This window comes from Podarcis melisellensis (genome assembly GCF_964234715.1).
Source record: "Podarcis melisellensis genome assembly, chromosome: 6".
NCBI classification, from domain to species: domain Eukaryota; kingdom Metazoa; phylum Chordata; class Lepidosauria; order Squamata; family Lacertidae; genus Podarcis; species Podarcis melisellensis.
This window is the reverse complement of record NC_138538.1, coordinates 2109333-2129664: the sequence shown is the minus strand read 5'-3', so window position 1 is coordinate 2129664 and position 20332 is coordinate 2109333. Positions and strand designations below refer to the sequence as shown.

The following is a 20332-nucleotide window of genomic DNA, read 5'->3' as shown; positions in this document are numbered from 1 at the left end:
AGGCGGCTAACAACAATAAAATAATACATTCTAAAATCATTTCATTATAAAATTAATTCAAATCAAATTCATGGCAACCATTGGGCTAAGGAGGGAGTCAGGCTGTGCCCTGGCCAAAGGCCTGGTGGAACAGCTCTGTCTTGCAGGCCCTGCAGAAATATTTCAAGTCCCGCAGGGCCCTAGTCTCTTGGGACAGAGCGTTCCACCAGATTGGGGCCAAAGCCAAAAAAGCCCTGGCTCTGGTTGAGGCCAGCCGAACCTCCCTGTGGTCTGGGACCTCCAAGATGTTTTTGTTTGAAGACTGTAAGTTCCTCTGTGGGGCATACCAGGAGAGGCGGTCCTAGGCCGTATAGGGCTTTAAAGCCCTATACGGCCTAGGACAAGGGTCCTAGGCCGTATAGGGCTTTAAAGGTCAAAACCAGCACCTTAAACCTTCACCGGGAGGTAGTGCAGTTGGTAAAGCACTGGATGAATGTGATCCTGTGGCAAGGACCCTGTAAGGAGTCTCGCCGCAGCATTCTGCACCCGCTGCAGTTTCTGGGTCAGTCTCAAGGGCAGCCCCACGTAGAGCGAGCTACAATAATCCAGTCTGGAGGCGACCACCACATGGATCACAGTGGATCATAACTGGGAAACAGGGGTAAAGCAACTGCTTATATGCATTCCTGAAAGTCTGGACCACTCCCACTGCCAACATGATTGGCTGTCTAAACTTCCAAGCTGCGAATCATGACTCAGAGTTCAAGGGGCAATGGCAGAGGCCCAAATCCTGAAATGTTCTGTGACTGCACATTATGTCTCAAATCAGAACACAGGAGCTCAGAATCCTTAGCCCAGACTCAAGCTCAGGCAAACACAAACCACTGGATACATAACAGTCCCATTCATGGTTCACCAACACATCAAGACAGAAGTACTGTTTTGGGGGGACAGGGGGCAGGCTGGTGTGGAGGACTCCCTGGTCCTGAATAGGGTAACTGTGCCCCTGAAGGACCAGGTGTGCAGCCTGGGAGTCATTTTGGACTCACAGCTGTCCATGGAGACGCAGGTCAATTCTGTATCCAGGGCAGCTGTCTACCAACTCCACCTGGTATGCAGGCTGAGACCCTACCTGCCCGCAGACTTTCTCGCCATAGTGGTGCATGCTCTGGTTATCTCCCGCTTGGACTACTGCAATGCACTCTACGTGGGGCTACCTTTGAAGGTGACTCGGAAACTACAACTAATCCAGAATGCGGCAGCTAGACTGGTGACTGGGGGCGGCCGCCGAGACCACATAACACTGGTCTTGAAAGACCTACATTGGCTCCCAGTACGTTTCCGAGCACAATTCAAAGTGCTGGTGTTGACCTTTAAAGCCCTAAACAGCCTCGGCCCAGTATACCTGAAGGAGCGTCTCCACCCCCATCATTCTGCCCAGACACTGAGGTCCAGCTCCGAGGGCCTTCTGGTGGTTCCCTCATTGTGAGAAGCAAAGCTACAGGGAACAAGGCAGAGGGCCTTCTCGGTAGTGGCGCCCGCCCTGTGGAACGCCCTCCCATCAGATGGCAAAATGATAAACAACTACCTGACATTCAGAAGACATCTTAAGGCAGCCCTGTTCAGGGAAGTTTTTAATGTATGATATTTTAGTGGTTTTTGGTTTCTTTGGAAGCTGCCCAGAGTGGCTGGGGAAACCCAGCCAGATGGGCGGGGTACAAATAATAAATTATTATTATTATTATTATTATTATTATTATTATTATTATTATTATTATTAACCATCTAATCTTCTGGCCATGGAAGGACCTTGTGGTGGTGGTGGTAGTAGTAGTAGCGGTAGTAGTAGTAATAGTAATAATAATAATAATAATAATAATTTATTATTTATACCCTGCCCATCTGGCTGGGTTTTCCCCAGCCACTCTGGGCAGCTTTCAACAAAGTATTAAAATACAGTGGTCTGTTAAACATTAAAAGCTTCCCTAAACAGGGCTGCCTTCAGATGTCTTCTAAAAGTCTGGTAGTTGTTTTTCTCTTTGACATCTGGTGGGAGGGCTTTCCACAGGGCAGGAGCCACCACCAAGAAGGCCCTCTGCCTGGTTCCCTGTAACGTGGCTTCTCGCAGGGAGGGAACCGCCTGAAGTCCCTCAGTTCTGGACCTCACTGTCCGGGCAGAAAGATGGGGGTGGAGGCACTCCTTCAGGTCTACTGGACCAAGGTCATTTAGGGCTTTAAAGGTCAGGACCAACACTTTGAATTGTGCTTGGAAATGTACTGGGAGCCAATGTAGGTCTTTCAGGATTGGTGTTATATGGCTCAGCAGCTGCTCCCAGTCACCAGTCTACCTGCCGCATTCTGGATTAGTTGTAGTTTCCGGGTCATGAATTGTGCTCGGAAATGTACTTTTTAATGAGATCGCCCCCTAAATTTGTTGGCCCAGAGATAGAAAAAAGATAAAGTCCCTACCAAAGAAGAATGGCAGATCAAGTTGATGGATTATGCCGAAACGGCTATAAAATGACTGGGAGAATCAGAATAATAATAATAATAATAATAATAATAATAATAATAATAATAATAATAATACCTTTATTGTCAATGTACAACCTGTGTACAATGAAACGGTAAGACCAGGAATCAGGAAGAACAAAATTTTAATAAGGAATGGGGAAAATTTATAACTTGTCTTTAAATACCATTGTAAACAGTTAAAATCATTAGTAGGATTGGAATATCACTTGTAGTTTAATGGTGAATTTTGCACACAATGGAGAGGTAAAAGATTTGGGTTGTCATAAAAGATGCAGGAAGAAGTGATTAGCAACAGGACCCATAAAGGACAGGAGGGAAGTCCAATAGAAAAAGTTTGGGAACCACTGATCTAAACAAAAGTCCATCCACATTTTTAAAAAAACTCAGACCCTTTTCTCTAAGCGTCCAGGGGTGTTTGAATAAGAAGGTTTTCCCAGTAGTGATGTATGGAAGTGAGAGCTGGACCATAAAGAAGGCTGATCACCAAAGAATTGATGCTTTTGAATTCTGGTGCTGGAGGAGACTCTTGAGAGTCCCATGGACTGCAAGAAGATCAAACCTCTCCATTCTGAAGGAAAAAACAAAAAAAATTCCTTCCAGTAGCACCTTAAAGACCAACTAAGTTAGTTCTTGGTATGAGCTTTCATGTGCATGCACACTTCTTCAGATACCATAGTTATCTTCAGATACCTTAGAACTAACTTAGTTGGTCTTTAAGGTGCTACTGGAAGGAATTTTTTTTGTTTTGACTATGGCAGACCAACGCGGCTACCTATCTATTCTGAAGGAAATCAGCCCTGAGTGCTCACTGGAAGGACAGATCGTGAAGCTGAGGCTCCAAGACTTTGGCCACCTCCTGAGAAGAGAAGACTCCCTGGAAAAGACCCTGATGTTGGGAAAGATGGAGGGCACAAGGAGAAGGGGACGACAGAGGACGAGATGGTTGGACAGTGTTCTCAAGGCTACCAGCATGAGTTTGACCAAACTGCGGGAGGCAGTGGAAGACAGGAGTGCCTGGCGTGCTTTGGTCCAGGGGGTCACGAAGAGTCGGACACGACTAAACAACCAAACAACAACAAATGGACAGACACCTTTTTCTAAATTCCAAGTACATACATCTTTGGCAAATGTAGAAAGAGATTTGAATGGCCGCTTACCTCTGGGTGAATGCATGAAGCATAATGGACCCAGAGGTCAGCTTACTGAATCCAGTTCCATTTGAAGTTGAGGATATATTAACACCCCAATTAACACCCCTTTTCTTCATTAGGAAACCGTTGGCAGAATATCGACAGACCCAACACAGCCTGTGAGTACCAGAAAGCGAAGGAGGCACAAATCAGGGGCAGAAGAAATGAAATAGCCATCCAGACTCACAACTCATTTGAGCCCTTCTGGGCAAACTAGGCCAGCTGGGACTCCCAATTCCCAAACGTACACAAATTTGGGCCACTGGGTACCCAGTTTCTTATTCATGATGTTTTAAAGCAGAGATTTGATGGCCATCTGTTCTGGATACTTTAGCTGAGATTCCTCCTTTGCAGCAAATGGGGCTGGGGCTGGAGGGTCTTTTCCAACTCTGCAATCTATGATTCTATGAGATTTCAGCTAAGCCATAACCAGAAGCTTCGTCTTGCCAGAAATCCCCAAGCACAGTCCTGGTTCGGGACTTGCATTTGAACTTGACACCTGCTCGCCGGGATGATCAATATTTGTTTATTTGGGAGGATAGACAAATATTTGGTGATTGGTAACAGCGGAATCCATTGCACGGGCCCTCGCTTTTCCTCCTTGGTGGGGTATATAAATGCCACCCGGTTTTCATGAGACAGACGGAGGAGAAAGTGAGGGAGACAAGACTTTCTACGCAATCTAGGTAAGAAACGTCCGCGTGCACAAAAAGTGGCAGATTGTCACTCGGGAAAATATTCCTCAGTCGTGCAAAGTGGAAGAATTCCACTTGCTTAATTGTGTTACTTTGATATGGCATTGGAAGGGGGGGGGATTCCAGATAATACAAAGATACGGGTCACCAGGGGGTCATCTAGTCTGACCCGCTCTGGAACAGCAGAAAGCAAGCCTGCCTCTCCTCCTCCATCTCTCTTCTGTTTCTTATCACACTGACGCCATCCTTTTCAACAGGTCCAAGGACAGAAGATGTTTCCGGTTTTGGCCCTCGTCATCTTCTGCGGCCTCCTGGCCCAGAACACCCAAGGATATGCCAGCCCTCAGGCCGTGGTCAATCTTGGACCAGAAATGCTTCAGCGCTGTAAGTCAAGGGTTTGCGCAAGGGACTCTAGGGTCTTCCCTGACCTTGCCTGGCACTGCTTCCCTTTGCTGCATTGATCCAGACGGCACATGGATGCTCTGCACATTGCAATCCAACGCCCGTTTTCTCTCCTCATGCACAAGCCTCAGCCGATACAAGTCTGCGCCCCTTAACCCTCAGCTTCCAAGCAGGAACTAAGAAGGTCCTGAGCCACTGCCTCCATTCATATTCAGGAATTGGCTGCATTTATTAGGAAAAGGAGGGACGAGGGTGGCACTGTGGGTTACACCACAGAGCCTAGGACTTGCTGATCAGAAGGTTGGCGGTTTGAATCCCCGCGACGGGGTGAGCTTCCGTTGCTCAGTCCCTGCTCCTGCTTACCTAGCAGTTCGAAAGCACAAAGTGCAAGTAGATCAATAGGTACCACTCCGGCGGGAAGGTAAACGGCATTTCCGTGCGCTGCTCTGGTTTGCCAGAAGCGGCTTAGTCATGCTGGCCACATGACCCGGAAGCTGTACGCCGGCTCCCTCAGCCAATAAAGCGAGATGAACGCCGAAACCCCATAGTCGGCCACGACTGGACCTAATGGTCCCTTTACCTTTTTACCATTATTAGGAAAAGGACTTCCTTCTTTTGTGTTGTATACCTGACTCTTGGCTGTAGACATAATTTTCATTTGAGCAACGATGGTTAAAATGTCCCTTCCCTCTCCTTTTTAAACTGCTTGGTCTAGACAAGAGGGCGGCGTTCCCCTCCCTAAAAAGTTTGGGAACTGCCGCTCTGGGTTCTCAAGCCCACAAGCAGAATAGTCCCTCTGACCCATCAATCTCTAACTTGCCCTTTTCACATTGGCTTGCAGTGATTTCCCACCGGTTGGACAGCCAGGCTCTGGTCGGCCGTCTCCAGAATTTGCCCCTCCAGAGCATCTTGCAAGGCGGTTCCGGCGGATTGCTGGGCCTGGGAAACCTCCCCGTCCTCGGAGGCCTGGTGGACGGGCTTCTGGGCAACATCTTGGGGTGAGCTGTGGGATGTGACAGCCGGAATCTGGAGTGCACTACCGAAAAGAGACAACTTAAAATGCCGTGCCTTCTCTGCAAGGTCCAGAGATTGGCAACAGGAGAACAGGCCTTTTCTGTGGTGCCTCCCCGTTTGTGGGATGCTCTGCCCAGAGAAACTTGCCTGGCACCACCCTTGAGGCACCAGGCAAAAGCATAATTCTTTACCCAGGGCTTCAACCATTAAATAATCTATGGTCTGTTAAAGCTGGGGACACAGGGGACCGTTGTTATGATTTTATTATTATGCCGTCTGTTATTACGCTGTTTATTATCATTTATTTCTGTGCTCCATAAAATGCGTTCTAAATGTTGTGCCCTTCCTATTCTGAGCAGGGTGAAGATCAGAAACATAGAGCTTCTCCGACTCGACATCCGGTTGGATGAGGTAGCAAAGCACATTATTGTGACCGTCCCAGCAGATGTGGAGATTGAAATAAATCTGTGAGTGCTTCCCCACGGTTCTTTAAGGGTGGCTGGGTGGAAGGGGACACAGGTAGGCTGATAGGGGAGCCTGGGTTTCAAAGAACGCTGTAAGATCACTGCATTCCAACACAGAAAGGTTTGTGGATTCCGTCCCTTGTTGTTGTTGTTGTTTAGTCGTTTAGTCGTGTCCGCCTCTTCGTGAACCCATGGATCAGAGCATGCCAGGCACTCCTATCTTCCACTGTCTTCTGCTGTCTCTCTCACACCCCTATGTGGAAAGATAAGGGGGGGCAGTATGCCCCCCACCCAATGTTTTCCCCACCACAAGTGAAAAACAGTAGAGGCAGAGTGAAGGAGTCTGGGATGTTGTTGTTGTTTAGTCGTTTAGTGGTGCCCGCCTCTTCGTGACCCCATGGACCAGAGCACGCCAGGCACTCCTGTCTTCCACTGCCTCCTGCAGTTTGGTCAAACTCATGCTGGTAGCTTCGAGAACACTGTCCCACCATCTCGTCCTCTGTCGTCCCCTTCTCCTTGCGCCCTCCATCTTTCCCAACATCAGGGTCTTTTCCAGGGAGTCTTCTCTTCTCCTGAGGTGGCCAAAGTCTTGGAGCCTCAGCTTCAGGATCTGTCCTTCCAGTGAGCCCTCAGGGCTGATTTCCTTCAGAATGGAGAGGTTTGATCTTCTTGCAGTCCATGGGACTCTCCAGAGTCTCCTCCAGCACCAGAATTCAAAAGCATCCATTCTTCGGCAATCAGCCTTCTTTATGGTCCAGCTCTCACTTCTCACTTCCATACATCACCAATTCCATCCCTAAAACCTAGTAAAGCCCCCACCCCCAAGGATGAAGAGGAACCTAAGGAGCTGCCGTGTACCATTGACCCATCTATCTTAGTATTGTCTACACTGACTGGCAGCAGCAATAGTTCTCCAGGTTACAGACAGCGGCTGTCTCCCAGGCCTGCCTGGATTGAGCCTTCTGCATGCGGAGCAGGTGTTCCACCATGGAGCTACCCTTTGGGTCACAAGGCAAAAGAAGCAAGCCAAGCTTGCTCTGGAGGACACAGTTGTACCAGGAGAAGGTCTCCAAGTTGTGCTGCAAGGGAAACGGTGTGCTTTGTCAAATGTCTAGATTTTAGAGAATCTTCGTAGAGTTGGGAGGGACTCCAAGGGTCATCTAGTCCAACCCCCACAAAGCAGGAATTGCAACGAAAGCATTCCTGACAGATGGCCCTCAGAGGTGGTGTCTTACCTAAAGTATGTCTTAACACCCCTTTCCTTTCCCCGTTTTTAGGCCACTCAATCTAGGCAGGCTCCTTCACGTGAAGCTGTACCTGGACATCCAGATTGCAGTTCGAATCCTGACAGACCCAGTGAGCGGCCATGTGAAACTGGTTGTTGGAAATTGCCACAATAACCCTGGCCACCTTAGAATCACCCTCCTCAACAAGTGAGTATGGAGTCATAGAACTGGATAGATGACAATCCTTTTGGATCAAGAAGGAGACTGGGAGGAAAGGCTGTGGCCTTCAAGATCACAGAAATGTCGAGCTGGAAGGGCCCTCTCGTTCAGCCCCCTGCAACGCAGGAATCAAGGACTCCTCTGTTCCTTTCTGCATCAGTTGCCTTAGATCATGGGTAGGCAAACTAAGGCCCGGGGTCCGGATCTGGCCCAATCGCCTTCTAAATCTGGCCCACATATGGTCCAGGAATCAGTGTGTTTTTACATGAGTAGAATGTGTCAAAAAATGCATCTCTGGGTTATTTGGGGGGCATAGGAATTCGTTCATATTTTTCCCAAAAAACATAGCCCGGCCCCCACAAGGTCTGCGGGACAGTGGACCGGCCCCCTGCTGAAAAAGTTTGCTGACCCCTGCCTTAGATAGTCACTCCTCTTTGTCTAACAGTAGAGCCGGAACTGTTCTGTCCCCGCTGCCCCACACCTATTACAGGGCAAATATGACAATGGGGGGGGGTCCCTGCTGAACTCACACACAGGCTCCTTGGGCAGTGCAGAATCCCGACCACACAGCCTCCCAGCTGCAGATGTTTGCAGAGGGGTCAGAGCAGCGCACATGTCCCTGCCCTGACATGTTCTCCCTTCGTTCCAGCAAAGCACCTCTTCTCCACACCGTCAATAACCTCCTGCGAGCAGTGACCGACATTCTGGAGAAGACGGTTCCCCACCTACTACAGAAAGAGGTGAGTCGTGTGCGGCTTCCTTCTGGTCCGCTTGCGGGGCACAAAGGCCAGTGGTCCTCCTGGGGTCTGGCTTGCTGAGATGCTACTGAACTGTGCATGAGAGTATCGCACATGCAGACACACTCCATTGTGAGTCCCTGAGAAAGGCTGCTCTCCCTTGTCAATCACCTGAGTGGTTTTCTCCTCTCTCCCCCCCCCTTTTCTTTTTTTGACAGCTCTGCCCACTTGTCAACATGCTGCTAGAAGATGTGCTGAATTTGCTGCAAGGTGAGAATCTTCCCCAGAGTTCCTCTGCATTTATCTCCTCTGTCTCCCTTTTCCTTATCCCCAAGCACTTCTGTGGGAAAGTGTTGCGAAAGACAGAGGCCACAGACTAATAATAATAATAATAATAATAATAATAATAATAATAATCTATTATTTATACTCCGCCCATCTGGCTGGGTTTCCCCGGCCACTCTGTGCAGCTTCCAACAAAATATTAAAATACAATAGTCTATTAAACATTAACAGCTTCCCTAAACAGAGCTGCCTTCAGATGTCTTCTAAAAGTCTGGTAGTTGTTCTTCTCTTTGAAATCTGGTCAGAGGGCGTTCCACAGGGCGGGTGCCACCACTGAGAAGGACCTCTGCCTGCTTCCCTGTAACTTGGTCTCCACCACCATCATTCTGCTCGGATGCTGAGATCCAGCACCAAGGGCCTTCTGGCGGGTCCCTCATTGCGAGAAGTAAAGCTACAGGGAACCAGGCAGAGGGCCTTCTTGGTAGTGGCACCCACCGTGTGGAACGCCCTCCCATCAGATGTCAAGGAATTAAGCAGCTATCTTATTTTTAAAAGACATCTGAAGGCAGTTCTGTTTAGGGAAGCTTTTAATACAGTGGTACTTCGGGTTAAGTACTTAATTTGTTCCGGAGGTCCGTTCTTAACCTGAAACTGTTCTTAACCTGAAGCACCACTTTAGCTAATGGGGCCTCCCGCTGCTGTCGCGCCGCCAGAGCACAATTTCTGTTCTCATCCTGAAGCAAAGTTCTTAACCCGAGGTACTATTTCTGGGTTAGCAGAGTCTGTAACCTGAAGCGTCTGTAACCCAAGGTACCACTGTATTTAATGCTGTATTGTTTTGAACACTTGATTGGGAGCCGCCCATAGTGGCTGGGGAAACTCAGCCAGATGGGCAGGGTACAAATTTATTATTATTATTATTATTATTATTATTATTATTATTATTATTGAACAATAGAGCAGGGAGCAACAAGAAACTCTGGACTCCTTCCACACACTGCGAAATTGGTTCACTTCCACCAGCCTTGCCTGCATTGTATCCCCTGGGTTGACGATTTCTCCCTCTGCCCTTCTCCCCCAGGCTCCACGTCCTCCTATGTGCATGGAGACATGATCCAGCTGCGACCCTCGTCCACCTCTCTCCGCAACGGAGTCATGCAAATTGGCTACGAAGTAAATCAGGGCTGGTTACTGCAGGGGGCGGGGAGGGCAGGAGGGTCTCGCCAGGAGGGGTGCAGGATGTGGCCCTCGGGACCTTTATGTTTTCCTCCACGTTGCTTTGCTAATCTATATCTTTTGACTCATTAAAAAAATGTCATGCAACATGGGGATTTGAGCCCTGGTCTCCTTGGCCCATGTTCAACGCAGGATAACACGTGGCCTCAATCTAACAAGTTGTAGCTGTCACTCAACCACTTTGATTGGCAGAACTGGCGCTATTAGAGGTGCTGCCTAAGACCCTTTCCACATGGGTAAGAACTTGATCTTCTAGTGTAGCCGCACCTACACTTTGGAACTCCTTGCCTATTGACACCAGACAGGCACTTTCAATGTACTTTTTTGGGTGCCTGCTAAAAACATTCTTGGGGACAAGGGTGGCACTGCGGGTTAAACCACAGAGCCTAGGGTTTGATGATCAGAAGTTCGGGGGTTCGAATCCCCATGATGGGGTGAGCTCCTGTGGCTCGGTCCCTGCTCCTGCCAACCTAGCAGTTCGAAAGCACGTCAAAGTGCAAGTAGATAAATAGGTACCACTCTGGTGGGAAGGTAAACGGCGTTTCCATGCGCTGCTCTGGTTCTCCAGAAGCGGCTTAGTCATATGCTGGCCACACGACCCGGAAGCTGTACGCCGGCCAATAAAGCCAGATGAGCGCCGCAGCCCCAGAGTCGGCCACGACTGGACCTAATGGTCAGGGGTCCCTTTACCTTTACCTAAAAACATTCTCGTTTAGTTAGACAAACCTGCCCAGATAGGCAAGCTTAAGTCTACTGTTGATTTAACTGTCCAAAGACCTTAAATTATCATTGTTCATTTTCTTATTGTTTCACTTTTTCTGCAGTTAAACAGTGCGTAATTTTTTAATGAAAAAATTATTTTTTATTTTTTAATGAAATGAATGCATAGAATAAACCTCTCTGCCCTGCCTCCTCTGTTGGAGGAAGTGTGGGAATCACAAGTGGGGAGAGTCTGGCTGTTGCACTAAGAACCTAAGAAGGGCTGGCTGCAGGATCAGGCCCAGGATTCTGTTCTCACAGTGGCCAACCAGATGCCTCAAAGGGAATCCTCTAGCAGGATCTGTGCGTAAGAGTAGCGCTCTCCCTGTCCTGAGGTTTCCAACACCTGCTATTCAGTAGCATTCCTGGAAAGCTTGCATTGCTGCAAAAGTTGGGGTCCCCTCCACACCTGCTGGCAACTTATAACCATGTAAAGAATGCCCAAATTTGGAGAATGAACTTGCAATTCATGTGTCAGGGTTAGACCCAAATTAGGCTGGGCTCAGATAGGTCCGGTTTGCTCTTCTGGCTTGTCTTTCCTTTCTAGGGCACCGTCCGCCTGCCTGGAGGGCAGAACTACATCGTCCCCTCTGGCACCGCCCCCCTTCCACATGCGCCCCTGGGCGACGCTCCCATGAACATGCTCCTCAGCGACCACCTGCTGAGCGCGATGCTCAGAGCTTTCTTGACTCCAAGGGCTATAAACATCCACAGTCCACAGGAGGTATTGTGCGGAGTTCATTTTAGCATTTCAACGTTTTTAATGCATTACAGTCGTACCTTGGAAGTCAATGGAATCCGTTCCGGAAGTCTGTTCGACTTCCAAAACGTTTGAAAACCTGTCTGGCTGAGAAAGCCAGACAGGTTATAGCGAGTAATTGTGAAATATACTCGGAGTCGAGAGTGGATTTCATGCTCTTTATTCAGCTCATAGTGGTGAGGAGGAATGGAAGTTCCCCCAGAATGTCTGCTTTATATACATTATTTACACAATGGGCCCCACGTGATTGGCTAATTCCAGGATTCACCTGTAGGCCAATCAGGTTGCGGATTCACTTCCACCTGGAGCTGGATTGGGTGGCTCCTGTGGACCAATCAGACTGCTGCATTCTGGACCTTATTTTTCTAGGACCAATCAGACTGCTGCATTCTGAATCTTATTGTGCTAGGACCAATAAGACTGCTGCCTTTTGGATCCTATTCAACTCAGTACATAACAAATTGGAAAAATGCAAAAGAGCTAGGGGTGAACCAATGGAGGAAAAAACTGAATAATATTATAATTTTAGAATACCCTAACTGTGAAGATACATAGAATGAAAGGGCTTAAGGTCAGTGAGAAAGAGGAGGATTGGTTTGAGAAGATATTGAATAATTTGGGTAGGTCTGAACAATTTGGGGCAATTAAAATGCTAAAAGTTAAATAAACCTTGTGGAGGGAGAAGTGTTAAGATATATATAAGTGTACATATGGTTGATTTGAATATGTTATTATTGAATATTATTGAATATGTATATTATTGAATATGTATACCCAGTGTATCAGCCGCCTGGGGGGTTTCACTGTTTGTGTTTTGGTGGTTGGTAAAAAATAAAAAACAATTTTTAAAAAGTTTGAAAACCAAATCACGGCTTCTGATTGGCTGGAGGAAGCTCTTCCCATCCCCCAAAATAAAAATGAGTCCCCTTGTTCTAATTAATGATGACGTTCAGAGTTCCTCTTTTGCTGCTTCAAGCCCTTTGCAGCAGCGAAGCTGTTTCTCACACTCCCCTCTGTGGAAAGATAAGGGGACAGTATGCCCCCCCCACAAGTGAAAAACAGTAGAGAGAGAGCGAAGGAGTCTGGGTTAACCTTTGCTTTGAGGGAGAAAAACTGAGAATATAAACTCTTTCTCTTTCTTTCCGTTTCTTCAAAGATTACTGCATTCAGTCAACAGATGGCAGCTCTGTCTGGTTTTAAGGTCAGTATTTTTAAAGATCCATCATTTCTAGCCTCCCTCTGCCAAATATGTATGCATGCATGTATATGCATATTATTACTTCTACTGTGGCAGGACCTTTGGAACTCCCCGCCTATTGACACCAATCAGGTGTTTTTGGTTTTTTTGCAATGCCTATCCAGATGGAAAGCGGCAAGGATTTTCATCTGTATGTAGTTTATTTGCATCTTAATTATTTGCAATCTTAATTATTATTTGCATGTTATAAATAGTTGCTTTTAATCATTTCACAGGTCCTTTTACTGCATTGTTGTTTTCCGCAAACTGCTTTGAGGATATTCTTTGCAACCAAGTGGTATAAAAATGTTATGAAATCAATCAATCAATCAATCAATCAATCAATAAAATACTCTGCAAGGCTTGATGCATAGTCGTAATATCAATGGAGCAAAGTGCTACGTGAGAGTCTCTTCAAAGCCTAATTGTGCTCAGGGGTCTCCTCTTCATGTCTTGGATCCTTGCAGGGTGCGATACGGGCCTTGCAGGTCTCCTACGGGGCTCCTGTCCTCACCCTGACCGTAGGAAGGATCGAGGTGAAGCAGAATATTGACGTCAAGGTGTTCAGCAGCCGGCATCTCTTCACTGTTCGTGCTGTAAGTAGTAGAAGAAGAAGAGTTTGGATTTGATATCCCGCCTTTCACTCCCTTTAAGGAGTCTCAAAGCGGCTAACATTCTCCTTTCCCTTCCTCCCCCACAACAAACACTCTGTGAGGTGAGTGGGGCTGAGAGACTTCAGAGAAGTGTGACTGGCCCAAGGTCACCCAGCAGCTGCATGTGGAGGAGCGGGGAATCGAACCCGGTTCCCCAGATTACGAGACTACCGCTCTTAACCACTACAGTAGCTGGGACACCAAAATATAATGATGATGATGATGATGATAAATTTTATTTATACCCTGCCCTCCCTGGCCAGAGCCGGGCTCAGGGCAGCTAACACCAATAAAATCACAGTAAAAACATAATAGGGGGAGGGGGGAAATGCCTGCAACCCTACCTCCTCCATAGGGCGGAAGTGGCTTTGCGAAAAGCCCACCTGGATCAGACCAAAGGGACTGTATAGCTCAGCATCCTGTTTCTCCCAGAGGCCACAGAGATGCTCCCATGAAACCCCGAAGCAGAGCATTCCAGGAATTCCCCTTTTCCCCAAGATTCAGTTCAGAATGCAACAGCATTTCAAGTTAATAGCAATCTTCTTTTCAATCACAGACGGTGACTTCGCTTGGGGCCGTTTCTGTGGCCGGAGGGAGCCTGAGACTCACTCTTCACCTTGAAGGGTAAAGAAAACCCCCAATTTATTTGGCATCACAGGAACGTAAAAAGAGCCTGCGCTGGGGGAGGCAGCTCAGATCAGTCGCATTACCGTGCGATATTGGGGGTGCCTTGAAATCAGCTGCCCTGCTCTCCCTCACGCAAAGAGCGATATATTGCTGTGTATTGCCGGGTCAAAATCGTTACAATGGTACCTCTGGTTGCGAACTGGATCCGTTCTGGAGCCTCGTTCACAACATGAGCTGAACGCAACCTGCGTCTGCACATGCATGGGTCGCAATTCACCGCTTCTGCGCATGTGCGTGACGTCATTTTGCGCGTCTGTGCATGCGCGAATAGCGAAACCCAGAAGTAACCTGAAAATGCTCAACCAGAAGCAAACGCAACACAAGGTATGACTGTATTGCATTATGTGATTTCAAAAGTGATTTTGGCCAATGTATTGAAAAACCGCACAGCGCTAAAACAGACCATACAATTTGTGATATTACCATGCCAAAATGGGGGGGGGAATAGTTGGGGGGAGGCAAGGGATGGGGCCGCGGACCCCTAATTGGGAACCACTGCTCCAAAGCAACATGAGAGGCTAGAAGGGGAATGGGACTTGGGGGGCGGAAATCCACTCTGACTCCTGCAGGAGCCGCCAGAAAGAATTGTTGGGATGCGTCCAAGGGAACGGGGGCAATTGGCAGGCCTCCAGCTGTCTCCAGCCCACCAGCCGGCAGCCGGGCGATATCCGGTCCTTGGATCAACATGTAAACTGTGACTCGAGCCTCAGAAACCTTCAGAGGCTGAGCACACAAGCCAGCAGAGAAAACAACTCTTTGCAACAGAAGGGCAGAGAGAGGCTGTGTAAAGCGTATTTACAGGCATTCAGCATCAGGACAAAAGGGAAAACATGTCTTCTCCCCTTCGTGTCCAAGCAAAAGGGCATAAGAAAAAGCTATACACAAGATGGAAGTTCCCAGCAAGCTGTGCTGGAGTGTAAACAGGCATGTGGCATACAACAATCCACACATCTGTTTTGAGGTGGAACGGAACATCAATATCCTAACCGGAATTTCATCAGATCATAGAATTGTAGAGTTGGACTAGCTGGTTTAAATATAACGTTTCAGGTTGTTGCTCAGATGCAACAGAGCCGTTCCTTAGCAAAGAGAAACTTTTAGCCAAAACACGTTTTTTTTTTAAAAAAAATATCTCCTGTTTTATTGTTTCTTTTCAGGATTGACAATCTCTCCTTGATCAACTCTTCAGTTGGAAACTTTGATGTAAGTAGCATATGGCTAAACCAAGAAAGTTCCCCATTCAAATCTTACCTCAGCCACATGTTTAATAAACCTCCAGCTTCCCATTCCAATTGTGCCTCCTGCAAATAGGCCGGGGGGATGTTGGGGGTTCACTTTTGCTCAGCTTTAGAGGAGAGCCGTCCCGTTCTGTGCAAGGGAAAAGAAAATTCCCTTTGGGGGTTCAAGGGCAGAGGCTCAAACCAGATTCCTGGTTAGCCAGACTTTATTCAGTAACGCATTACAGGGTGGAATAGACACATATAAAAAATGCTGTGAAAATGCTTTTTTAAAAAAAATGTTTTGAAAAATACATTGAATTTGCCATGGCTCACCATTGCCATCTAGTGTCACATTTTTTTAATGCACATTAAAAAGGTAAAGGGACCCCTGACCATTAGGTCCAGTCATGGCCGACTCTGGGGTTGCAGTGCTCATCTCGCTTTGCAGGCCAAGGGAGGTGGCGTACAGCTTCCGGGTCATGTGGCCAGCATGATTAAGTCGCTTCTGGTGAACCAGAGCAGCGCACGGAAACACTGTTTACCTTCCTGCCGGAGCAGTACCTATTTATCTGCTTGCACTGGTGTGCTTTCGAACTGCTAGGTTGGCGCCCTTTGCAGGTTGGAGGGGCTGCGTTTAAAATAACATGGTTTGTTTGTTTTGCACAACTTAAGAACTGCTTCCCAGCAGTGAGTAATAATAAACATACATTAAAACTGTTCTATCCACCCATGCAAATGTTTGGAAATGCTTTTTGACATTTAAATTGAGCGTCACTAGAAACACAAATGTGATTCAGCAACGCAGCAGCAAAGTTGTGATGGAGATGAAAACTTGCTTTCCAATTAACTGAGGGAAACGTTGACAGCTATGCTGGATGAAATATACTCTGAGTCGAGTGTGGATTTCATGCTCTTTATTCAGCTCATAGTAGTGAGGAGGAATGGAAGTTCCCCCAAAATGTCTGCTTTATATACAATATTTACACAATGGGCCCCACGTGATTGGATAATTCTGGAATTCTGCTGTAGGCCAATTGGTTGCGGATTCACTTCCACCTGGAGCTGGATTGGGTGGCTCCTGTGGACCAATCAGACTGCTGCATTCTGGACCTTATTGTTCTAGGACCAATCAGACTGCTGCATTCTGGATCCTATTGTTCTAGGACCAATCAGAGTGCTGCATTCTGAATCTTATTGTTCTAGGACCAATCAGACTGCTGCAATTTGGATCCTATTCAACTCAGTACATAACACATTCCTTCCTTCATTTGTGTTTCAGGTGCAGCACCTGACGGACGCAATTTCACACCTGGTGTCTGCCTTCCTTTTACCACATCAGAACCGTAAGGATGAGCGGTGGCAGGTTGGGAGGGGTGGGAGGCAATATATACTGCACAGGGTCCAGTGATCATCTTCCCTGCCTTGCTGCTGGGGCCCGGCCACCCGGGGGGGTCATTCACTGGACTGCTGCATGATGTCCACAGCCATGGAAAACATGAAGTCACTTTGATTCCTATGCGCAAAGACAGCTGTGTCATCAGTCCAATGCTGTCAGGTGAAAAGTCTCCAGAACAGGGCAGGGAAATGCAGCTGTTTTCTAGAAGGGCTTTCGGAATTGCATTGTATGAACTTGCCTGATCCAACACTTCTGGACTCAAGTGCAGGTTGGAACCCGCTCTTTACTGCCAAATTAGAGCAAACATCAGTCAGTTTTTCTGTGCATTGATGTTTGTTCCGATTCAGTGCTAGAGAGTGGGTTTTGCCAGGAAAGTGGATAGGCGAAGGCAACACCGCTCAGAAAAGTGCTTGGCCCCCTGCTTTCTAGGCAAGGGACTAGCAGAAGTGAGGAGAAGCCCTTAGTTAGTCTCCAGATTCGGCACTTACTGAATGTTGCGCTGCAATTCCTGGCTCAAAATGTGCTTGAAATGCATCCAGAAATACATACATTGCCAGAAAATATTTTTGCAGACTTAAAAATTTTTTTTTTTGCAGATTAATGCACGGACATAATAGTCTTATGAAGGAACACACATGAATATAAATATATATATAACTAATTAATATAATTAATATAAAAATGGCACAGAGGAGAAATGGATTGATTTGCCCCTTCCCCCAATCTTCCTCCTCCTCTCTCTTTCCTTGGGGCGTTGACTTTTTGATCAGGTTGCCTGTTAAATCATTCTGATTAAAAATAATAATTATCACCGTGCCCCTGGCTGTTCAGTCACATCATTTGGCTGAACTGTGGCCCTGCTAGCAAAGGTTTATTTATTTTGTGAAATTTGAACATTGCTTGATAGTACCAAAACTGACAGACAGACAGACAGACAGAAAGCTCACCCTGTGTCCAATGCCATGTGTGAGAAGGGCGATTGCATCTGTTCTCTTTCGTGTCCCCAGCACTCATGAGATTTTTCTTTCAGATTTGCTGGCAGAAGGCTTCCCGTTGCCTCTGGTGCAACAGCTGGGCATCGACCATCTCAACGCTGCCCCTGGCCAGGTAAGGATGCTCTAATCCAGTGGTCCCTAAGCTTTTCCATAAGCTTTTCCATAAGGACCCCTGCCCTGTAAAAAGCATTATTCAGAACAGCGGTTTGCACAACCCACTAAGGAAGATAATGCCAGAAGAAAATTTGAAACGGCAACGATTATCCATTGACACACACTATATTCAAAATCCAATGGTTCTACTAATTCCAAAAAATAAAAATGATGAATCGAGTGATGCCAGCTTCTCAAAGTCTGCTAGTCATTTAAACATAGCTGTCAACATTTCCCTTTTTTAAAGGGAAATTTCCTTATTCTGAATAGGATTCCTCACAAGAAAAGTTGACAGCTATGCATTTAAATCTCCAGAGCCTTGTGGAGCAAAACGGCTGTGAGCAGCTCTTGGGAGCCCACACGCCATAGCCAAGAAGAAAACAGGCTTGAAATTATGGCCAGTAATATCCAAGGCAACACGATGACCAAATTCAATGATACGCTATCGATATACGCTCTTTATATAATATGAAATATATGAAATAAACATAAACAGAAAACTTGTGAATCTCTGAAAGTCACAAAATTGTTTAGTCGTGTCTGACTCTTCGTGACCCCCTGGACCTGAGCACGCCAGGCCCTCCTGTCTTCCACTGCCTCCTGCAGTTTGGTCAGACTCATGTTTGGAGCTTCGAGAACACTGTCCCACCATCTCGTCCTCTGTCGTCCCCTTCTCCTTGTGCCCTCCATCTTTCCCAACACCAGGGTCTTTTCCAGGGAGTCTTCTCTTCTCATGAGGTGGCCAAAGTATTGGAGCCTCAGCTTCAGGATCTGTCCTTCCAGTGAGCACTCAGGGCTGATTTCCCTCAGAATAGAGAAGTTTGATCTTCTTGCAGTCCATGGGACTCTCCAGAGTCTCCTCCAGCACCAGAATTCAAAAGCATCCATTCTTCGGCAATAAGCCTTCTTTATGGTCCAGCTCTCACTTCCGTACATCACTACACAAAATATGCACTCTTAATGCAATGTATCATATTCTTATTTGGTGAAAACAGGCTGTAAAGCTTTGTTTATGCTGTCCAATGCCTCCGAAGTAGTTTGCAAACAGACGTTGTGAACAGTGATTCCGGATATACCCACTGATACATTGCTTCTTTCAGAGACTTGCATAGTCTTATAAGAGTTATGATTATTTGCTTTATGTTTTCAAGAGAATCCATTAAGAGTGTATATTTGGTGACTTTCAGAGATTCACAAGTTTTCTGTTTATGTGATTTCGTATATTTCATATTATATAAAGAGTGTCTATTGATACCGTATCATTGTATTTGGTCGTCGTGTTGCCTTGGATATTCCTGACTATTGTTTGCAACACAGGGGTTTGGTTACTTGAAATTATGGCCAGCATTAAGGCGACTGTCTTCCTTTTCACAGAACGCTCTTCTGCTCTTCGCTCCCCCCTTGGCTTCCTGAATGTGGGGATCAAGATCCTGACCTGAATCAGAGGGAGAGATCCTGGAACAAGATGGATAATGCTGCTGCTGCTGCTGCTGCTTCCCTTCCCTTCCCCCTTTATGCCTCTGCTTTCGTAGGATTGTAGAATGGGAAGAGACCCCAAGGGTCATCTAGTCCACCCCCTGCAATGCACGGGTCACAACTGAAGCACCCCTGACAGGCAGAGCTTTGGACCTCTGGAGCCTGTGACATCCCTTGGCTCTCTGCTTCAGGGGCTCAAAAGCAGCAATGGAACCTTTGCAACGCGATTTCCGGAGCTAGATTTGCCTCCTGCCATTTGGGAACGGCACAAATGTCAAAGCTAAAAGTGAGGGCACCTGAGTCTTGAGACCACGGGAAATCCCGTAAGGCTGGCGTCAAATCCCGCTCTTGGAAAACCTTGCCTTGAATGTCTGTTGTTTGAAAGCAGTGGAGTGTTTGGCCCAGAGTCCTTTTGCAGGGTTCCCTCTGTGAATTGTTCTGCTTGCTTATCTTGCCTTGATAATAAAACATTTCTCTTCACAACACCAAGAAGGTCTCAGAGTCTGCTCTTTTCAAACATCTAGGGCAAAAATCTTCTCGCCTCTTGCGCCAAAGGCAAGACTCCTGAGCTCAGATTTTGAAGCAGCAGGGTCTTCTCTTGATAATGGCTTAGCCCCAGAACCTACAAAACATGTGGGGCGATGCAGAAGAGGGGATTTGGATACAGTGCCTTTGCTTCAAGTGTGAGTGGGCTTAGCTGGCTGGAAGGACAGGTGCTTTGAATGTAGAAGGTCCCAAGAGGTTGGGTCTCCAGCACTTCCAGCTAAACGGCTCTCAGGCGAAAGGCCTTGGGGAGACCTCTCTGACCGAGGTCTTGGAGATGGTGTTGGCTGAGATCAGCCTTCCACAAGTGCTTCTTTCCAAATAAGTGTGTTTTGCACCAGGGCAGCAGGAGAAAACCACATTTTCTTCAGGGTATTGGGACTATCCTGTGACTTAAGTGACTTTAAAATGCAAAACTTCAAATAGGCTCCTTTGGAAGGGGGGATATAAATGGAAATCATAATCATTTGT

The 20332-nt window shown here is 47.0% G+C and overlaps 1 protein-coding gene across 1 annotated transcript; it reads left to right on the top strand.

Annotated features, from left to right (window-relative positions):
- Positions 1-4331: 4331 nt before the first annotated feature.
- LOC309372948 (BPI fold-containing family B member 1-like) lies at positions 4332-19810 on the top strand. Its single transcript, XM_081917047.1, has 16 exons — positions 4332-4390; positions 4657-4783; positions 5643-5799; positions 6175-6282; positions 7557-7712; positions 8374-8464; positions 8680-8731; positions 9828-9919; positions 11289-11465; positions 12658-12702; positions 13206-13334; positions 13948-14015; positions 15236-15281; positions 16578-16641; positions 17725-17801; positions 19217-19810. The coding sequence occupies exons 2-16, from the start codon at positions 4672-4674 to the stop codon at positions 19253-19255; spliced, it is 1413 nt and encodes a 470-aa protein (XP_081773173.1). The 5' UTR covers positions 4332-4390; positions 4657-4671; the 3' UTR covers positions 19256-19810.
- Positions 19811-20332: the final 522 nt, after the last annotated feature.

Coding starts and splice junctions, on each gene's coding strand:
- LOC309372948 (XM_081917047.1), top strand. CDS start 4,672: ATGTTTCCGGTTTTGGCCCTCGTCATCTTCTGCGGCCTCCTGGCCCAG. Junction 9,920..11,288: donor TCATGCAAATTGGCTACGAA/GTAAATCAGGGC, acceptor TTTCCTTTCTAG/GGCACCGTCCGCCTGCCTGG. Junction 16,642..17,724: donor CCTTTTACCACATCAGAACC/GTAAGGATGAGC, acceptor TTTTTCTTTCAG/ATTTGCTGGCAGAAGGCTTC.